This window comes from Plutella xylostella, chromosome 9 (genome assembly GCF_932276165.1).
Source record: "Plutella xylostella chromosome 9, ilPluXylo3.1, whole genome shotgun sequence".
NCBI lineage: Eukaryota > Metazoa > Arthropoda > Insecta > Lepidoptera > Plutellidae > Plutella > Plutella xylostella.
This window is the reverse complement of record NC_063989.1, coordinates 9,011,128-9,030,144: the sequence shown is the minus strand read 5'-3', so window position 1 is coordinate 9,030,144 and position 19,017 is coordinate 9,011,128. Positions and strand designations below refer to the sequence as shown.

General features: G+C 39.6%; 1 protein-coding gene across 2 annotated transcripts; it reads left to right on the top strand.

The window, feature by feature from the left end:
• The first annotated feature begins 1,645 nt into the window (after positions 1 to 1,645).
• On the top strand, positions 1,646 to 18,044 carry Pxapn-a (membrane alanyl aminopeptidase-like). Of its 2 annotated transcripts, XM_038121793.2 has the most exons (29): positions 1,646 to 1,800; positions 3,374 to 3,945; positions 5,139 to 5,306; positions 5,591 to 5,908; positions 5,998 to 6,181; positions 6,414 to 6,655; positions 6,865 to 7,057; positions 7,393 to 7,582; positions 7,719 to 7,819; positions 8,127 to 8,312; positions 8,575 to 8,774; positions 9,139 to 9,306; positions 9,977 to 10,123; positions 10,366 to 10,441; positions 10,749 to 11,072; positions 12,285 to 12,305; positions 12,385 to 12,920; positions 13,273 to 13,428; positions 13,517 to 13,834; positions 13,952 to 14,135; positions 14,292 to 14,533; positions 14,632 to 14,821; positions 15,078 to 15,267; positions 15,388 to 15,488; positions 15,891 to 16,070; positions 16,316 to 16,497; positions 16,940 to 17,254; positions 17,342 to 17,411; positions 17,677 to 18,044. In XM_038121793.2, exons 2-29 carry the CDS (start codon positions 3,374 to 3,376, stop codon positions 17,974 to 17,976), a joined length of 6,054 nt encoding a protein of 2,017 aa, XP_037977721.2. In that variant the 5' UTR covers positions 1,646 to 1,800; the 3' UTR covers positions 17,977 to 18,044.
• Positions 18,045 to 19,017: the final 973 nt, after the last annotated feature.

The following is a 19,017-nucleotide window of genomic DNA, read 5'->3' as shown; positions in this document are numbered from 1 at the left end:
CACAATTCTATCACGTTGTATTAACGTGTCGATTGCACGACAGCTGCTCTCGTTTGTTCGTTTTTCGTCAGTATAGAGTATTCCTCCTGAAGCAAAGCCAAGCGTAATACGTTAACAATATCGTAACTAAGGCCCGGGTCTCCTATTTACGCCGTAGTTCGCGTCCAGCGTCACGCCGTAGGCCGCGTCACGATGCTCACTATAGAAATGTACTGATGCGGTCTCCCTCACACGCCGACGTTGGCGCTTAGACGCCGTAGGTAGGCCGTAGGACGTTGATCAAAACGTTTACGTCAAAGTCGGACGCCGCATATAGCATAAAATAGGAGACCCAGGCCTAAGATAGCGTTTTGTTAGCGTAGGACGCTTGGGCTTTTCACTATAAGCGAGGCTGGTACCTACATGTTTAGGTACGATTCAAACGTGAATGTCAATGTGTAAATTATATGTTCCCTAAAATTTCATTATAACGTAGTACCGTAGTACCTACTGTTCAACTGGGAAAATTTAAAAAAAAAACATTCCTAATGGGATCAGAATATTTTTTTTTATTCCCCACACAAAATGCCAAAGTACGAGTAGTAATGATAAGTATAAAGCTTAATAAATAATACGATGGATACAAAAAATTCCTTTGCGTTTTTTTAAATATTGATGCGAATATTTTTTTTCAGTTAGATCTGTAGTTGACGTAGTACAATTTTTTATTGTTTGGGAGCACATCTTCTACATTTATTATAATATAGCATAATTTAGTTACTATTTTGTTGCTAGCGTTAAATAAGTGAATGTTTTGATTGAGTCATACGAATATTTAGATAATTTTAGAGTAAGTATAACTAAACTATATTTAATTTGTGTCTCGAATAAATTACAAGGGTACTAAAATTTATAATAATATATTTTAAGTAAGTATATTAAGAACATAAATCTATAGAGGTACCATCGTAAAATTATTGTATGTAATTGAAGGTTTAAATATTTAACATGTAGTATCGGTAAGTAAATTGTAATAATATAGAAATAAACAAAATGCGTTTTTAAAATGTTGCCTTATTGCAATCGCAAATTTCCATAGAGTAAGATTTCTTGTAAGATTATACGATAAGAAAGGATTTTTCAAGATTCTACTGCTGTAGTAGAATAAGGACCTAAGTGGTTAAATTGTGTATGAAAATCCGCCAAATTTAGTTATTGGGTTAATGATAAGAAATAAACAATTATGTTACATATCCTATTATCTTCGGCGCAGTATGGGCAGTCAGAAACTTACGCTAATCTAACAGGATTAGCTCCAATTTCGCCATAGTCGGTTATATCGTAACCAGGGATTGGTTCATCAATTATACGTCATCTCCATATTAAATTCTTGACAGATGTGTCAAAGAGTCAAAAGTCAACCAATAATCCCTGGTTATGCTCTTACCCACTATGGCGAAACTGGCATTGGCACTTATCCTTTAGCATAAGAAGCCCTAGTCTTTAGCCCAGCTAGTTTTATTTGTAACACGATAAGAAGACAACCACCCTGACCGGAAATCAAACTTCTACAGCAGCTGTCTTCAAACACTGTGCCGTCAAAACAGGAAAAAAATTGGGCTAGACCCAAAAAGTGCTCGTTAACAAAACAAAGATTACGTATCGCAAGCATCATTCATCCAGGATAGATCTAGATATGATTATGTTTATCAATCGCTATCGGATTATAATAATTTGTACCTTTCAAATTTAATTCCACCTATAGTTAGTGCCTCTAATTTGATAAGGCATTTAGTGTGTTGCTGTCGCCAAAATAACAAGGTAAGTTGGTGTTTTTTTTTATTTTTCAAAATAAAATATAGAACCACCTAACATCTTACTAACAGGTATAGAAAGCATACTTCTGATTTTCATTAAAGTTTCATTTTCATTACTCGTAGAAATTGATTTCTTTATATTTTATTATTAATTAAATGTGAACTCCGCCTTATAATTATGATAATCTTACATGGGCACTTATTTACACCCTTGGACAATGAAATACCTACTTACTGTTTTTTTTCCTAGTCTAAACCTGGACGTTGTTGACTGATGGAAGTTTTTTGTTTCTGTCTGATTCAACCAACTCAGGATTAATCAGTATTAGGACTACAATTTAAAATTGCGTATATAATAAAGGCAACCGCCAAACCTACAAGTTTGCAAAAACGATTTTCATAAGAGATTATGATTTTTTATTGATGAGAAAGCATGCTTAATCTAATACAATGCGATTCCTTAATAGGCGGAATAGGGCGCTTAGCTACTTCTTATGCCTACTTTTTATACTAAGGCTGCGTTCCTAGTAAGCAATAACTATTCGCCACCGCGAGTGCCACGTAATTTGCAGCGCCGCCATTCATAAGCACCGTCGCTCGTCTATCAAAATCTTCCAGATCCACACAAAATAAGTCAGATTTGACAAGCTTCGACGCAGCTTAACGATTGCTAATGTCCGGTGGAGGTGATCCCACAGTTACCCTACTCGGAAAAAACCCAAAAGTTTGAATGATTTTTTAAATTTAAACAGAAATGTGTTCAGTAATCCTTTACCTTCTGATTTGATTTTAAAACTTTATTATAGTCTTTAATTATTATACAGCGTGTTGCAAAAAGGGTATACTAAGCCGCAACCTACATGTGCAGCATGTTATATCTAACTTACAAAGATTTTTTTTTCGCGAACTTTGAAAATCTGATTTTATTTTGGGGCTTAGATATACTATGCTGCACACGTAGGCTTCGGCTTAGTATACCCTTTTTGCAACATCCTGTATAAATAAAGAATAGTAAAATGCCTGAACAGATGCATATCAAAGGTATCTAATCATTATATCCGGTAGGTATATACCAATTTTTAACAAGTAAAATACCCATTTTATTGATATGACTCAATAAAATAATAATTATTATGATATTAGGAATAAAGTGGTAGGTAGATATCAAAGATAACATCTTATCTAGCTTTAAGCATATTATTATAACTCGTTTAATAATATCAAGAGATAGCCATAGCTCTGTCAGAATCCGTTTATTGTAAGGTTTTGTACCCCAGGATACTACATAGGTAGGAGTTTTTCTATATAATTATGCAAGGATGCTTTGTATGTAATGATAATGACAGTTGGACAGTACTCAGCGGTTCTCGAGTAGTTATCCCTACAAAAACCTTGCGCGTCGTTTAATTGACGTAACCTTAGGATAGGTGGATAACCTATTGCCATAATACCTCCCAATTTTTTGCACACTATATTTATCAGACTTCAATCAATACTTTTTTCATAAATAACCGATAAATCGGCCATCATTCAAAAAAATATTATAATTACGTACCTACTTATCTAATTTATTTTAGATGGCGACAACGACAACAAGGATTCTCATTGCCTTGGTTGGCCTGGGAGCAGCCTTCGCTCTTCCCCCGGTTATAAAGATCCAAAGGAACACCATTTTCACCGATGAAATGCTTGAGGGTCAAGTATTTGAAAATGTTGACGCCTTCAGCAATGAGGAAATTGCGCTGTTCCAAACCTCTCAAAATGAGTACCGACTCCCTACCACCACTAAACCAATAAACTACAAAATTCTCTGGTCTTTTGACTTTAAAGACAATGACAATCTATCGTTCGCTGGAAACGTTGACATTCAACTAGTAGCCACTCAGGAAAACGTTAATGAGATCGTGATCCACTGTGGAAAGGACCTCAACATCGAAACTGTGGTGTTGAAAAAAGGAAACGAAGCGGTAACTGTAAAGTATGAAACAGTTGAACTTTACGAGTTTTTAAAAATTACACCCACTGAAAGTTTGGTATTCACTCCTGCCAGTGATACTGTCTACACTCTGAGCATAAGCTTCAACGGAGCGATGCGAAATGACATGTACGGCATTTACAAGAGCTGGTTCAAAACCGGCACAGAGACAAAGTAAGTTAAATTTCTTTTTATAAATGTTTGAAAAAAAGAGGAGTTGAATGTAGACACTAAATAACCCCCAAAAGAAATGATTAAATATTTAGGTACGTTTTAGGGTGGGTTGCACCATTTAACTTTAACTATTACAAACGTCAAATCCCTTGACGAGAGAGATCAATCTTCAAGAGATTTGACGTTTGTAATAGTTAAAGTTAAATGGTGCAACGCACCCTTACTTGGTAGTATTCTAATGCGCTGTCAAAATATGTACTTCGATATTGCCGTATGTATGGTATGTCTATGGTAATATCTACATATAGGAGTAATTTTTGGTTCTATTTGTCACAGGAACCTTTTCATTGGTACTATTACTTTAAAAAAATTAAAATTCAAAATTCAAATATATTTATTTGTGAACACAGGTAGACATTATACATACATTCATAGAACATGATATAATATAATAGATGTTTTAGACAATTCTTGTGAACGCTATGTTCTGTCCAACTAGAGTGGGACATACAAATAAGTACATAATACAAATAAGCACATGCACATGCATTCAATTGTAAGTGAGAATAAAATAAAAATATAACAGGCAACAAGATTTAAAGAAAAGGTCGATAAGTACATATAGGTCATAGGTTAAATAAGTTTTATGTCAAAGTTCATCATTTAAATAATCATTAATTGAATAATAGCATTTTTCTATTAACAGTTTATGTAGTCTATTTTTGAACATTTGAAGGTTGAGAATTTGTATGTCATTGGGAATTTTATTATATACTTTTGGTCCCATATATACTATGCTTTTTCTGACAAGTGCCTTTTTTGCCATCGGTAAACACAGAGTATTAGCATACTGTGATCTCATGGTAACTTCTCTTTTGCGTATTTCAGAGACTTTTAGAAAGAGTTTAGGGTTTTGTTTAACGAAAATTGCTACTTCAAGTATATACAGAGATGGAAATGTTAGAATCTTGAGTGATTTAAATAGTGGTTTACAGCTTTCATCACTCTTTATTCCACATATAGAACGTAAGCACCTCTTTTGAGCCCTGAAAATAGCTTCTCTCTCCGTGCAATTGCCATAGAATATGATGCCATAGCGGAGCGTAGATGCAACGAAGCCGCTTTCTCTTGAGTATATTTAGGCAGCGGTGCAGGAATGTGTACTTCTGTAACCTTGTATGTATTTGTTATAGATGGATGGCGTCGACCCAGTTTCAAGGGACCTCCGCCCGTTTTGCCTTCCCTTGCTACGACGAGCCCAGTTTCAAAGCTACCTTTGACATAACCCTGAGGCGGCCAAAAGCGTATAGGAGCTGGTCTAACACGAAACTTAAGAGCTCTGATGCAACTGTGAATATAGAGTAAGAGATTTTAATAACTACTTCATTCTATAATTTGTGTTAGTGCCTGCCTTATCAATATAATAATTCACTGATGTTGATTATGAAGGCACAAAAAATATTTTAGCAATGACAAACTATGTAGTGTAAATTAAGCCGTTTCAATGGATCTGAGAAAATATATCAGCTGTCCGATATCTGGCCTAACTCTGGGTCGGATGGCCATATAGCCCGTGTATGAGATGTCCCCACATTTTTTTTTAATTATAACTCTCACATATTATTTTAACTTTATCTATTTCTAGGAATTACATGGACGACGTGTTTTATACAACTCCAGTAATGTCTACATACTTAATAGCAATTATTGTTGCTGAGTACAAGTCTCTTGAAGATAATGCTATCCCTCAACAGTTAAAATACGAAGTGATTGCTAGACCTGATGCTATCGATAATGGCCAAGGACAATATGCTTATGACGTCGGACAGAAACTGCTCGCAGAAATGAGCGACCACACGGGTCTTGATTTCTATGAAGTTGATGCTAACCTTAAAATGACTCAAGCTGCTATTCCTGATTTTTCTGCCGGTGCTATGGAAAACTGGGGACTGTTGACCTACAGGTTCGAAAACTAACAAATTGAAAACATTCATAACTAATTTATATCAGTTAAATAGTTGCGGTTTAATATAATTTGTTCAAAATTTCCAGAGAAGCGTACTTGATGTACGACGAGAAACAAACTAATTACAACTCGAAACAACTTATAGCGTACATATTGTCCCATGAGATCGCGCACATGTGGTTCGGCAACCTGGTCACCTGTGACTGGTGGGACGTCTTGTGGCTCAACGAGGGCTTCGCCAGATACTACCAGTATTTCCTCACGAACGCGGTAACTGATTATAGATATAATTTCAAGGGCCAGTTGCAATGCATGTCTAGATTATGGCTACGTGTGGGGTAAAAGTAATGCAGTCACTGTTTAAAACATAATTACCACACACATCATAGGTAGCCATTATCCAGACATTGTGAAACAGGTCCTAAGAAAATAATACTAATGTATCTATCATAAAAATAAAAACAAATTAAAAAATAAATTAAAAACAAAAAACCTTTTGTAGGTCGAAACCGAAATGGGATTTGAAACCCGTTTCATTACCGAGCAAGTCCACACCGCGTTGTTGGCCGACGCTGCCAACAACCCGCACCCGCTCACCAACCCCGGCGTCGGCAGCCCCGCACAGGTCAGCGGCATGTTCTCCACACTCAGCTACAACAAGGGAGCCTCCCTCATCAGGATGACGGAGCATCTCCTCGGCTACAACGTTCATAGAGAAGGCTTGCGGAAATACATTTCGGACTTGTAAGTATCCGTAAATTAAAAATAACTTCAAGATGACTCTTGCAAGTCTCTTGACAAACTGACTACTTGAAGTGGTTTGTTAGGTATTTCAAATGGGCAATTCGATTGAGCCATGAAACAAACAATTTGCACAAAATGTGTAGGTACGTAGTTTGTAGGTGAAATGTTTGGTCCAACAAACATGTAATAACGTAGTAATCCCTTTTCAGCAAATTCAAAACTGCGCTGCCAATCAATCTGTTTGAATCGTTGGAGGCGGCGGCCAAGGAGGCCGGTGCGCTGGCCGAGTACGGACCCAACTTCTCCCTGGTTGAGTACTACAAGAGCTGGACAGAACAAGGCAGTGCGCCGGTCCTGTTCGTTGAAGTGAACCACCAAACTGGGGACATGACTGTCACTCAGGTAGTAACTTTGTATTATTTTATTGGGTCAGTTATGTAAGTTGTGGATGCTATAGGAAACCCGTATTCAATAAAAGACATATTTTTTGCCTTTGGAAAATCAATGACCTACCCATATGATCTAACTAAGGCGTTTTACACACTGCACCACGGCGGATTGCGGATTTACCATAGTAAAAATTCCGCGCGGTTAGGCATTGACACTGTAAAAGGGTAGATGTTTTTTGTATAAGAGTATAAATTGTCAGTTTTTCATCCAATTGTGACGGCGGATCCTCCGCGGCGGTCCAGTCTGTTCATCGTCTAAGTTAATTAACCCTGAATATGAACTTGCAGCAACGTTTCAACATCAACACTGGCATGTCTACCTCCAACTCGCTGTGGATCGTGCCGGTGTCGTTCGCCACCGCGAGCAAGCCCGACTTCTCTAACACCAAGCCCACGCACATCCTGTCCGCAACCGCCAACGTCATCCCCCGCGGTTCTCAGGGCGACGAATGGGTCATCTTCAACATCCAACAAACTGGTAAGCAGTAAAACCATAATCTCAATGGAACTTTTTATTGCTCGTGAGGGTACTTGAGTCTGCGTTGTTCTATGCTCGTGAGTATATATTTTAGTATGTCTTGTTAATTTTCTTATGTAATTTTTAAACCTTCCAGGTTACTACCGAGTCAACTACGATTCCTACACATGGGACCTGATCATCAGAGCGTTGAGAGGCGAAGACAGGACCAAAATTCATCCTTACAACAGAGCGCAGGTAACAATGCAGTTACACTTCCAAAGTAGTGATATTTTCAAGTTTCCCAATGTAACTTACATAAACTTAATTGATTAGTGCGCTGACTGAAGTGCTGAGGGTTCGAATCCCGACCGGGATAGTTAGTATTTGTTTACAAACCGATTTTTTTGTCTCTGGTTCAGGATGTTTAATGAGTTGTTTGTGTCGTGTGACTGTAAAAGTTTTCTCGATCTACTGTTCTACTTCTGTTCATAAAACCTCATCGCATTATACGTCTGTCTTTGTTTAGATCGTCTCCATTATACTCATCTTTGTCTTTACCTAGATCGTGAACGACGTGTTCTCATATGCGCGATCTGGCATCATGACGTACCAGCGCGCCATGACGATCCTCTCGTTCCTGGAGTTCGAGACGGAGTACGCGCCGTGGGTGGCCGCCATCACCGGCTTCAACTGGCTCACCAACCGGCTGTCTGGCCCTGAGAACGCCGCCGTTTTGAACAAGCTCACTGTAAGTTCGTTTGATTCTTAAGTATCCTTTAAAATGTTTTATTTTTATTTTTATTTTATTCTTTGACAGCGCTCCATTGCAAATAAAATAATTTGGTGTGAAAATTCCTTAGTGTTTATTGTGAAATACCTGCATATTTAAGGAGTTGACTGCACTTATGACAACGGTGTTTTGCAAAAGCATCCATACGCAAATTCGGAAGTCGCCCACCTGCATCCCCTAATCTCTAGCCAGTCCTAATAATCCCTAATCATCCTTCCAGGCTGAAATCACCCGCTGGGGTTCACGGGCTATGGCTACCGTTGGCTACACAGCTTCGAACGCTAACGAAGCCTTCATGACCACGTACCTGCGCTACCAGCTGGCCCCCTTCATGTGCAGGCTCGGAGTGGAGGAATGTCTGCAGTCCGCGGATCGGCAGTTCGCTGCTCTGAAGGTCATCGCTCCTGCCCAGCCTGTCGAGTATGTGTTTTAAACTTGTTATTAATACACTCATAATATATTATCAATGAATTTCAAGGTTTAGTGGATTTCGTTTCTAATAAGTCCTGAGCGACATATTAAAAATAATCATATGCTATTAGCAATCCTTTGATATTTTTGTTTAACTATTATGGAGAACAGAATTTTATTCTAAGTATTTTTAAGAGAACTTTCAAAAATATATCAAAATTGTTTTCAATGTCGTGTACAAAATAAGATAGGTACGCCTCCAATGTAACTTTTTTGAGCTCCGTTTAAGCATTAAAATCACTGCAATGTTTTTAACAAATGTATACATTAATTGAACTTGCTCACCAAACCCGTCCCCTCACCATGATTCCAGAGTGGACGTGAACAACCGCAACTGGGTTTACTGCAACGCGCTCCGCCGGGGCGACGCCAGCGACTTCGAGTTCCTCTGGCAGCGGTTCCTGGACCACCCCGTCTACACCGAGAAGATCCTGCTGCTCGGCACCCTCGGGTGCACCAAGGACGAGGAGTCTCTTAAGAAGTGGGTTTTTTACATTCTATTCTATTCTCTGTGGGGGTGTTAGTACCTGCACCTGTCTCTCTCGAATGAAACCTTTGTGCATATCCCCAAGGTCTAAACTGCCTTCCTAAGGTTGGACCATTTCCCTCCACGCTGGTCCACTGCGAGTTGGTGGGTTCACATATCTAGATGTGCTAAATCTAGATATGAAGGTTTCCTCACGATGTTTTCCTTCACCGTAAGAGCGATGGTATACATTGTAGGTACTTAAATTCAGAAAAGAACTCATTGGTACATGTCAGCGCCGGGATTCGAACCCGCATTTCTGGCGTGAGAAGCGGGCGCTTACCCGGCTTACTTACCTGACCGACCGACTACCACTGTTCCGGGTTTTTTACCTTTTTTATTTGCAGTAAAAAGTTACACTAAAAAACCATTTTGTTTAAATTATTTAATTTAAAGTATGTAATAATCTGATACGCTCTTAAATGTACTTTAATATTGTAGACGGCACCATTAACTAGCCTTTTCAATTATAATTTATTTGCCTTTTCAATTTAGGAGCAAAGTTGGTACTATTGCCTCTGGAACTTTTCCATTTCTCACGAGTGTAGTATGTTTTCCTCCCTGCAAATTTACAGTTCTTTTTTGGCACTTGAATCACGGCTTAATTTTTTAATGTCCATTACAGGTTCATGTCCGCTATTGTGACTGACAATCTGGTGATCCGGCCCCAGGACTACACGACTGCGTGGAACAGCGCTGTCACCGGCAATGAGGAAAACACTCAGATTGCCTTCCAGTTTGTACAAGGAAATCTGAACACTGTTGCCGCAGCGTAAGTCCATTAATTAATTTGTATAATACATCATCATCACATCACAACCCATCACGTCCGCACTGCTGGAGCACGGGTCTCCATCCAATTAAGGAAGGGGTTTAGGCCTAGTCCACCACGCTGGCCTAGTGCGGGTAGGGTATAATATATACTTACTTATTACTATACATATTAACATCGAAGCCCAACAGTACAAAAAATGTTCTGTATATCGAAATAACAGAGTTTTTTTTTACTTCCAGATTCCCCCGAGATGGTATTGCTACGCCTTTGTCCTACATCTCCTCCAGACTACGCACTGCTGCCGAAATTGATGCTGTAAGTTAATTTCAGTCCGTAAATTTTCGACCGATTCTGTCAATGGAAAAGTTGAAATTCGTGTGTTTTTCTCCTAATTGTAAATTACCTTACATTTAAATTGTATTTAACCTCCCTACAAGCCCTCTCTAAGTATAATGCATTCAGGAGTATTTTTGAACAATAACTTTACAAACTCCAATTTTTTCAGTTCCAAAGTTGGGTCAAGAATGCAGGAGTAAATTTTTTACAATAACATTAAAAACCATTGACATATATATTACTAGCGTACTTTTGAAATCATTGTTAAAAACTCTTAATTTTTCAGTTCCAAAGTTGGGCCCAGAGCAACGAGAATACGTTGAACGGATTCCGTCCCGGCTCCTACGCGTCCATCAACGCCGGTGCGGAGAGCACTCGCCAGGCCCTCGAGTGGGCTGCAGAGATCAGTCCTACAATCCAGGACTTCCTCGAAACTCCCGTGGAGCTGCCTCAGCTGTCAACACCTGATCCGCCCCCGGAGGTCGACACCGAGACGACCCCGCAGCCAGACCTCCCCGAGCCAGAGGTCCCCGACCTGCCAGACTCAGCTGCCACCAGCTTCCTCTCAGTGTTCGCCATCACAGTCGCTGTGATCGCAAATATTCTGGTCTAAAAGGTTTATTTAGCCTTAGTGTTTAGTATTTATTTCAATTTCTTTTATAAGTAGGACAGTGGACTTTACTTGTTTAATGTTACAAGACTGTGTTGATACGTAATTGTAAATATACCGTTAGTTTTTTGAAAACTTTACTGATGTTGTTCTCTAATATTACCGATCGTATTTTATGATTTGTTACACCAATATTAATTATAATCATAAAATGATAATAATAAATATTTTTTACCATAAATAAAATATTTTTAACAATAAATATTGTTTTTTTTATGATGTTCATAGAATAAGAAAATGATAAAAATGACATATTTTCATCACTGCAAAACAAGTAACCTCATCACTACATAACAAAATGATAACAAATTAATATATTGTAATGTCCTTGTAGATATTATGATTTTGTGTCGTCAAGCAATCAAGTCAGCCCATTGCAGTGCAAGCAAGGGTCACTGAATGAAGAATAAACTGACACCTAGATACGTCTAGCATACCTGAACAGCTACAACGCCACGTGTGCACCATAAGTCTCCCATTCTTATTCAATTAGAGTGACTAATCCCTTCCCCATAGCGAAACAGCCCTAGCTAGTCTTCTAGTGTCTGCCACCGACACGCTAAAAATAATTTCATTACTGAACACACGCATGCTCCTTCACATCTCTGGATACGATCAGTCTTTGCCGTTGCGTTCTTGTTATTCTTCTTTTTAGTAAAAGAAGAAAGATAAAAGACCCTAGATCACCTTCCGTGAAAGGACTACTCAGTAAGAATAGCGTTACTGACTGCCCAGGGTTCACCAGATTTATATGAAGTACAGTTGATACTTTACTTGAGGAGGCTGCTGTCGTCGACCCTACCGTTTGCTTAAACTGTACTCCCTTAAATTTTTAAATAATCTGCTTGCAGCATCACCATTAAGATGTCATAAGAAACATAAGGATTAAACTTGAAATAAAAATATCATTGATATGATACCTATCGCTAAGGACCAGTTCAGTAAGTACCATGTAATAAGTTCATTTTATAACTAATAACGGGCTTTAATATGGAGTAACTATCATAATCCTTAATGTACATTTTATCTCTATATCTTTGTGGTTTAAGATAATCTTAATAACATATTTGCCTAAAACTATGGATAAGATTACATTAATAAATAATTTCGACCGATATCTTATTATTGTGAAATCTATTGACTATTCAGTAGCTTTATACTGGCGAGAAAATGGTAAGCATGTTTAAAAAATATTATTTTAGTTAACGAAATTTTTGTTATAAAACCGTCATTACTACTAATTTTATTTTAGGATTCTCGCTGGTTCCTTTTGGTGTTGGTCCTGATTCAGGCTCATGACATAACGTCACTGAGCCCCATCCCAGTTGACGATGTGGCTGAAGAAGATTGGGCAAGTTTCTATAGAATGTTGAGAGACCCTGCCTACCGCCTACCGACAACTACTAAACCACGTCTGTACAATGTGACGCTAACACCTTACTTTGAAAATGTGCCGTCTGGCATAACACCATTCACATTTGATGGACAAGCTACCATATACATCAGTGCTACAGTCGCTAATGTATCCGAGATAGTTTTGCATTGTGAAGACTTGACGATCACTAAAGTCGAAGTGACTCGTAACATCAATGGGGAACCTCAACCAGTGCCTATATCGAACGACAGCCCGCAGTGTGAAATGCCTTACGCGTTTTTGAGGGTAGCTCCTACTCAGGCCTTGCAACTGGATCAAGAGTATACCGTAAACGTGACGTACCGGGGCAACCTACAAACAGACATGAGAGGGTTCTATCGCAGCTGGTACAAAGACTCATCGGGCACAAAAAGGTTAGTAGAATCCTTGAAATTTTGAGGGCCATTAATAATCAAAATAGTATTAGGTAGGTGTATTATGAAAACTTACCTTACCTTATGTAAAAATATAATGAAATGAAAAAGTTAAAGGATAGGTTTGAATATTAAACTGTCGAATATTGCCTTAAAACGAGCATATTATATTGCCGTTTACCGTTTCCACTTTGGTTTTTGTATCAATGTGGTAAGTACTTGTTTGACAATAAGTTCCTAAGATTGTTATGAAGTTAAAAGTGTTTCAAGTTTTTAAAAGTGTTTCAAGCGTACTGTTTATGTTTACGTACGTACAACCGCAACGTTTTGAATTTAACTGTCTCGATTTCAGATGGATGGCCACAACCCAGTTCCAGCCAGGTCACGCCCGCAAAGCCTTCCCCTGCTACGATGAGCCTGGATTTAAGGCCTTATTCAATATCACCATCAACCGAGAGGATGACTTCAGCCCAAGTATTTCGAATATGCCTATTAGGCGGACTATTTCGTAAGCCCTTTTTTCATAAATTTGCATATCATCATTACAATATTACACGGAACGCAACTTAATCGTATACACTACAACTTTTTTTTAGGTTGGGCAATGGAAGGACGGCAGAATCTTTTTACACTACGCCATTGACGTCTTCTTATCTGGTGGCTTTTATTGTTTCCCATTACGAAAAAGTCGAGTCTTCGAACAACACTTTGAGGCCATTCGACATTTATGCCAGAGACAACGTGGGTGTGACTGGCCAATGGTCTCTAGAGGTTGGAGAGAAATTACTGGCATACATGGAGGGACATACCGATTACGAGTACTATTCAATGGCACCGTTCCTCAACATGAAACAAGCTGCTATTCCCGACTTCTCGGCTGGTGCTATGGAAAATTGGGGTCTTTTAACTTACAGGTCAGTAATACTGGCAACCTTTAACAGGAAGGAATAAAATAGCTTTTTGCGTTTAACGATTATGCTTTATTAATTTAATATCAGAATGTACCAATAAATTTAAATTTTGACTTGCAGGGAAGCAAATATCCTTTATCACCCTGAGAACTCGAACCACTTTTACAAGCAGAGAGTAGCCAATATAGTGGCCCACGAGATAGCTCACATGTGGTTCGGCAACTTGGTGACCTGCGCCTGGTGGGACAACCTCTGGCTCAACGAGGGCTTCGCGAGATACTACCAGTACTTCCTGACCGGACCTGTGAGTATCGACTATCTATGGCAATCAACATATTGTGGAATTTGTGGATCTGTTGGTCTTGCCCTACTCCTTGTGACTCCTAGATGTACATAAATCATGATGTTGGATTGTTACAAGGCTGGGCGTCCGGAAAAAAATTGGTAATTTATTTTCAAGGTTCTACCTGATCTCGGCTACGAGACCCGGTTCATCGTGGAGCAAGTCCACACGGCGATGTTCTCCGACTCCCTGGACTCTGCGCACGCGCTGACCAACCCGTCGGTCAACGACCCCGCCGCCGTGTCCAGCCACTTCTCCACCATCACGTACGCCCGAGGCGCCGCGGTCCTCCGCATGACGCAGCAGTTACTGGGAGAGAATACCTACCTGACCGGTTTGAGGAACTATCTCAAGGATAGGTGAGTAATGGAACTGTTTTCGTTGGGAGAAAAGTTTATGAATTTTTCAATAATTTTATTAGCAATATTGATCGTAATAAATCTCAATTGATTTGCAGAGCATTCGACGTATCGGAGCCGCGTCACCTATTCTCGGCCCTGGACACAGTGGCCGCCGCTGACAGCGCCCTAGCGACGTACGCGGGAGTCACCATCGAGTCTTACCTCAAGTCCTGGTCGGAGCAGGCGGGACACCCGCTGCTGACTGTCGTGGTCAACCACGATACCGGACTGATGCAAGTTACACAGGTATATGCTTTGGAAAAGCGTCTAAAGAGGTGCTGATAGACTTCAGAGTTTTTTGTAACATTGTTAAAAACTGCTTGTTTTATGATGACTGCTAGGTTCAGAAGAAACTGTCTATCAACACCTCAATCACATAAATATAGCGGTACTTTTGACTACTGTAGGAATCGGAAATATTATATTATTACAGTTATTTTGAATCTTTCTTATTTTGACGACATATTTATCATAGATTTAAAAAATAAATGTTATATTTTAGGCTCGATGGGAGCGCAACACCGGTGTGTCGGGTGTGCCGACCCTGTACCAGATACCCATCACGTGGACCCGCGGCGGCGCTCCCAACTTTATCAACCTGAAACCCTCCCAGGTCCTGACACAAACCACCACCACCATCAATAGACGATCCACCGGGTACGAGTGGGTTATCTTCAACAAGCAGGAATCAGGTAAGCAATGAAATTAAATTACTGAAATTGGTTAATATTTTTTCAGCCTCTACAGATTCCTTTGTTAAAGAAATATATTTTTTTTTTTTATAGAAAATTTATGAAACAAACCTTTTGCAGGCTTTTACAGAGTTAACTACGATGACACTACTTGGGACCTCATAACTGCAGCATTGAAGAGCAATGAAAGGAGAGTTATCCATGATCTTAATCGGGCACAGGTTAGTATGGAAAACATAGATACCGTAGCATTCCATTTTTAATACCTTCCAGTTAAACGTCGTTTATTTTTTAAAGTAGGTATATTAGATACTATAACTGATAATCGTTCTTAGTCACTACAGTGTTACGCAAATATAAAGATTGCCTAAATGATAATCGTATTATTATCATATTAGGTCTCTATGTTATTGTCGAATTTATTTCGCTTATCCCCTTGAATTAGTATGATTAACCACCGGAAACTCCCAAGATCAGCCACCCCAATCACTGTGTTTGTCTACTGAAGCATTACCCATTCAAGACCCATTATCAAATAAACCCCATGTATTAAATTAAAAGTGACTCAAACTACAAAATTACCATTTTTTTTTATTTAAATTAAAATTTGTCTTCTTTAATAGATCGTTGACGATGTGTTCGCATTGGCTCGCGCAGGAGTCATGTCGTACACCAAAGCTATGGACATCTTATCCTTCCTCGAGTACGAAGAACAATACGCGCCGTGGGTCGCGGCTATCTCTGGCTTCAACTGGCTCCTGCGCAGATTGGCTCACGATCCACAAACTTTGCAGAGCTTCCAGGTTTGTATATACATATGTTCTACTTAGGTATGTAGTTTATAATGTAATTGTTCATAATGGGTATACTGAGTAGTCTCGATATCTCGACTATATCAAAGCGTTACGTCTACATTTAGACAACTAACAACGCTATAACAACAAGACTTGAAACCAATTTACAATAGTTTTTTTTTTTGGGCCAGCGCTGACTTATTTCAATTTCGACGCCAGTCACTGCCTGTCTAAATCTGCCTTTACATTCCCAGCAAGAGATCATAAAGCTGAGCTCGGCCGTGACCGCTCGTCTCGGCTTCGCTGAAGTCCCTGGAGAGCCGTTCATGGACGGACTCCTGCGCATGTACGTGCTCGACTTCCTGTGCAACGTGGGTCACGAGCAGTGCGTCGCGCAGGCCGTCACGAACTTCCGCAACCTCAGGAATGGCACTTTGTGAGTACCTTTGTCTGCTTGAAACGTTGGGTCTGATGACCGTGCTGGACTCCCGCAACCTTAAGAATGGCACTTTGTGAGTATTCCTGTTTGGGATGGAGTTGGGTCCGATATTGATGGGACAGTTGCAGCTGATGCAAGACTTGGCCAGATTATTGTCCGTGTTTGTCAAAAGCTAGATGCCGTGTAGGTTAGTCACAAGTTCAAAGCTTGGCCATGGCAGATATTCATTTGAAGACAAAAAGTTGTTATGAAGTTCTGTGGGTAGGTCCCCGTTTGTGCTGTGCGATATCTCCAACGAGGCTGCCAATCACGGATATGATGTTAAACCCTCCTAGTCTTGACGAATGTCTGTGTCTTGCAGTGGACTGTTCACAGGATGTGTGTATGTGTGTATGTGTGTGTGTTCTCCAATTAAAACTTACAAAGTCACTTTTTTCAGCTTGCCCGCTAACATGAGGCCGTGGGTGTACTGCGCCGGTCTCCGCGCTGGAACACCAGAAGACTTCCGATTCTTATGGTCACGTTTCGAATCCGAAGACCTGGCGAATGAAATCGTTGTGCTGCTAGAAAAGTTGGGGTGCACCAAGGATGCCGCGAGTCTCAATGTTCTTCTCAATAGTGTAGTAGAAGACAACGAGCTGGTGAGGCCTCAGGACTACAACGTCGCTCTGAACAGCGCTGTGTCCGGAAACGATGAGAATGTGCAAATAGTCTTTGAATGGCTAAAGAGAAATATTCCGCAAACTACTTCGGCGTAAGTAAACACATGTTTATAAATATGAACATGTTTTACTCTCTTGAATAGTGCATTAGAAATTTAACTGATGTTATTATTTTATAGGCTAGGCAGTGTCAGCACTCCGTTGAACTACATTGCTGGGCGACTGCTATCGGAAGCTGAAATAGTTGAAGTAAGTTTATATGAAACATCTGCAAAGAACTGATTCCTATTTATTAGTAAATATATGAGAATGCTATCGATACTAAAATAAAAGAATTTATATGCAGATATATTTAGGAAGCTTTGAAATTACATAAATACACTTCACATTCGCGATATTCTACAATATTATCAACATCTCGGACTCGGAACAGAGATCGAGTCCAGAACATTTATACTCAATGCTCATACCGTACTCATACCGTGTCATAGCTAATCATATTCCTCTATTCCAGTTCGAGACCTGGTTAAACGCCAATCAGGACCAAATCGGAGCAGCATCTTACGCAACCGGCATGAGCGGGGCGCGAGCCGCCCGCGACAACCTGGCGTGGTCCGCGCGCCGCCTGCCCGAGATCCAGGAGTACCTGGAGTACGGCTACACGCCGCCGCCCAGCCCCAGCCCGCCGCCCACGGACGCGCCGCCCGTAGACACCACTCCCGACATGACCCCGCCCCAACCAGACGCCGCTTCCATCGCCACGCTGAGCGCGATCACGCTTGCATTAACCGTCGCTATCAATTTTGTTGTGTAAATAAATTTAATAAATGAATTTGGAGAATAAGAAAGAAATCTAATAAGAAATAAGGTTATTTAATTATATTTGTCTTTTAAATTACTTACAACTGTAAATTAAGGGAAGGGGGAAGGGGTAGATATAGCGATAAAAATAATATAGGTACTTAAGTAGTTAAGGCTTAAGACCATAAAAATGAAAATGTTTGTTAAGTACTTGCTTATACCATCACTGACATGAAATAAGTGTCATCATGAGCTAGACATATCAGCATACTGCTTATTAAGGAATATATATTATACATGGAAGTAATATAACTTACGTACTTATTAATTTCATGGGAATATATCTATAGGAAGATATTATACGCTTCTTATTAAACTTTCTTCTTTATGTGATGATATTTTATGTTAAGGAATCAAGGAAAATTAACTCCTTGCATAAAATACTCTTCTTACAAATATGAGGCAGCAGACATGTGTTACTTTGAAAGTTCTTACCTGTGGTAGGTATAGGATAGGGTATAGTTATACCAATTGTAGTTTACTTGTGATCATAAGGACTAGGTAAAAATGCTCTGAGTTCCGACGATACCTTCATATTTTTTGGTATACATAGTATTAAATCTATCTAGGTATAGGATTAAAGCAGTAAGTCTATCTCCGCAGCTTTGGTGGGCTATAATTAGAACACAACTACACTCTAAGATGCCGTGCGGTGCACAGCCCGTCTAGTACAGGTTTGATAGTTTATTGAAAACTATAAAAGTTTACGATTTCTCGCATATAAAGTGTCGCCTCTAGCGGAAACTATCATTAAACTTTTGACAGATAATGTATGAAAAACCTAAACTTTTTTCGTTTTAAAAAATTGCAAAACCCGTACTAGACGGTCAGAACATGATAATATTTAAGTATAGATACTGTGATCTACACTGGGCCTGGAATCTCAAACACTCGCCTTTCGAGTCTAGTGTTTGATAGGTTAGGCTTTAAGTCACGCAACTGACAGGCGACTTGAAAGACGGGTGGGCGGTGATCGAGAATCCCCCGCTGGAAC

What these genes read in the sequence shown, in the direction of transcription:
- Pxapn-a (XM_038121793.2), top strand. Translation starts at nt 3,374, where the DNA reads ATGGCGACAACGACAACAAGGATTCTCATTGCCTTGGTTGGCCTGGGA. An exon ending in ATCCTTACAACAGAGCGCAG is followed by an intron (nt 7,820 to 8,126) that starts GTAACAATGCAG and finishes GTCTTTACCTAG; the next exon opens with ATCGTGAACGACGTGTTCTC. An exon ending in TGATCGCAAATATTCTGGTC is followed by an intron (nt 11,073 to 12,284) that starts TAAAAGGTTTAT and finishes ACTATTCAGTAG; the next exon opens with CTTTATACTGGCGAGAAAAT.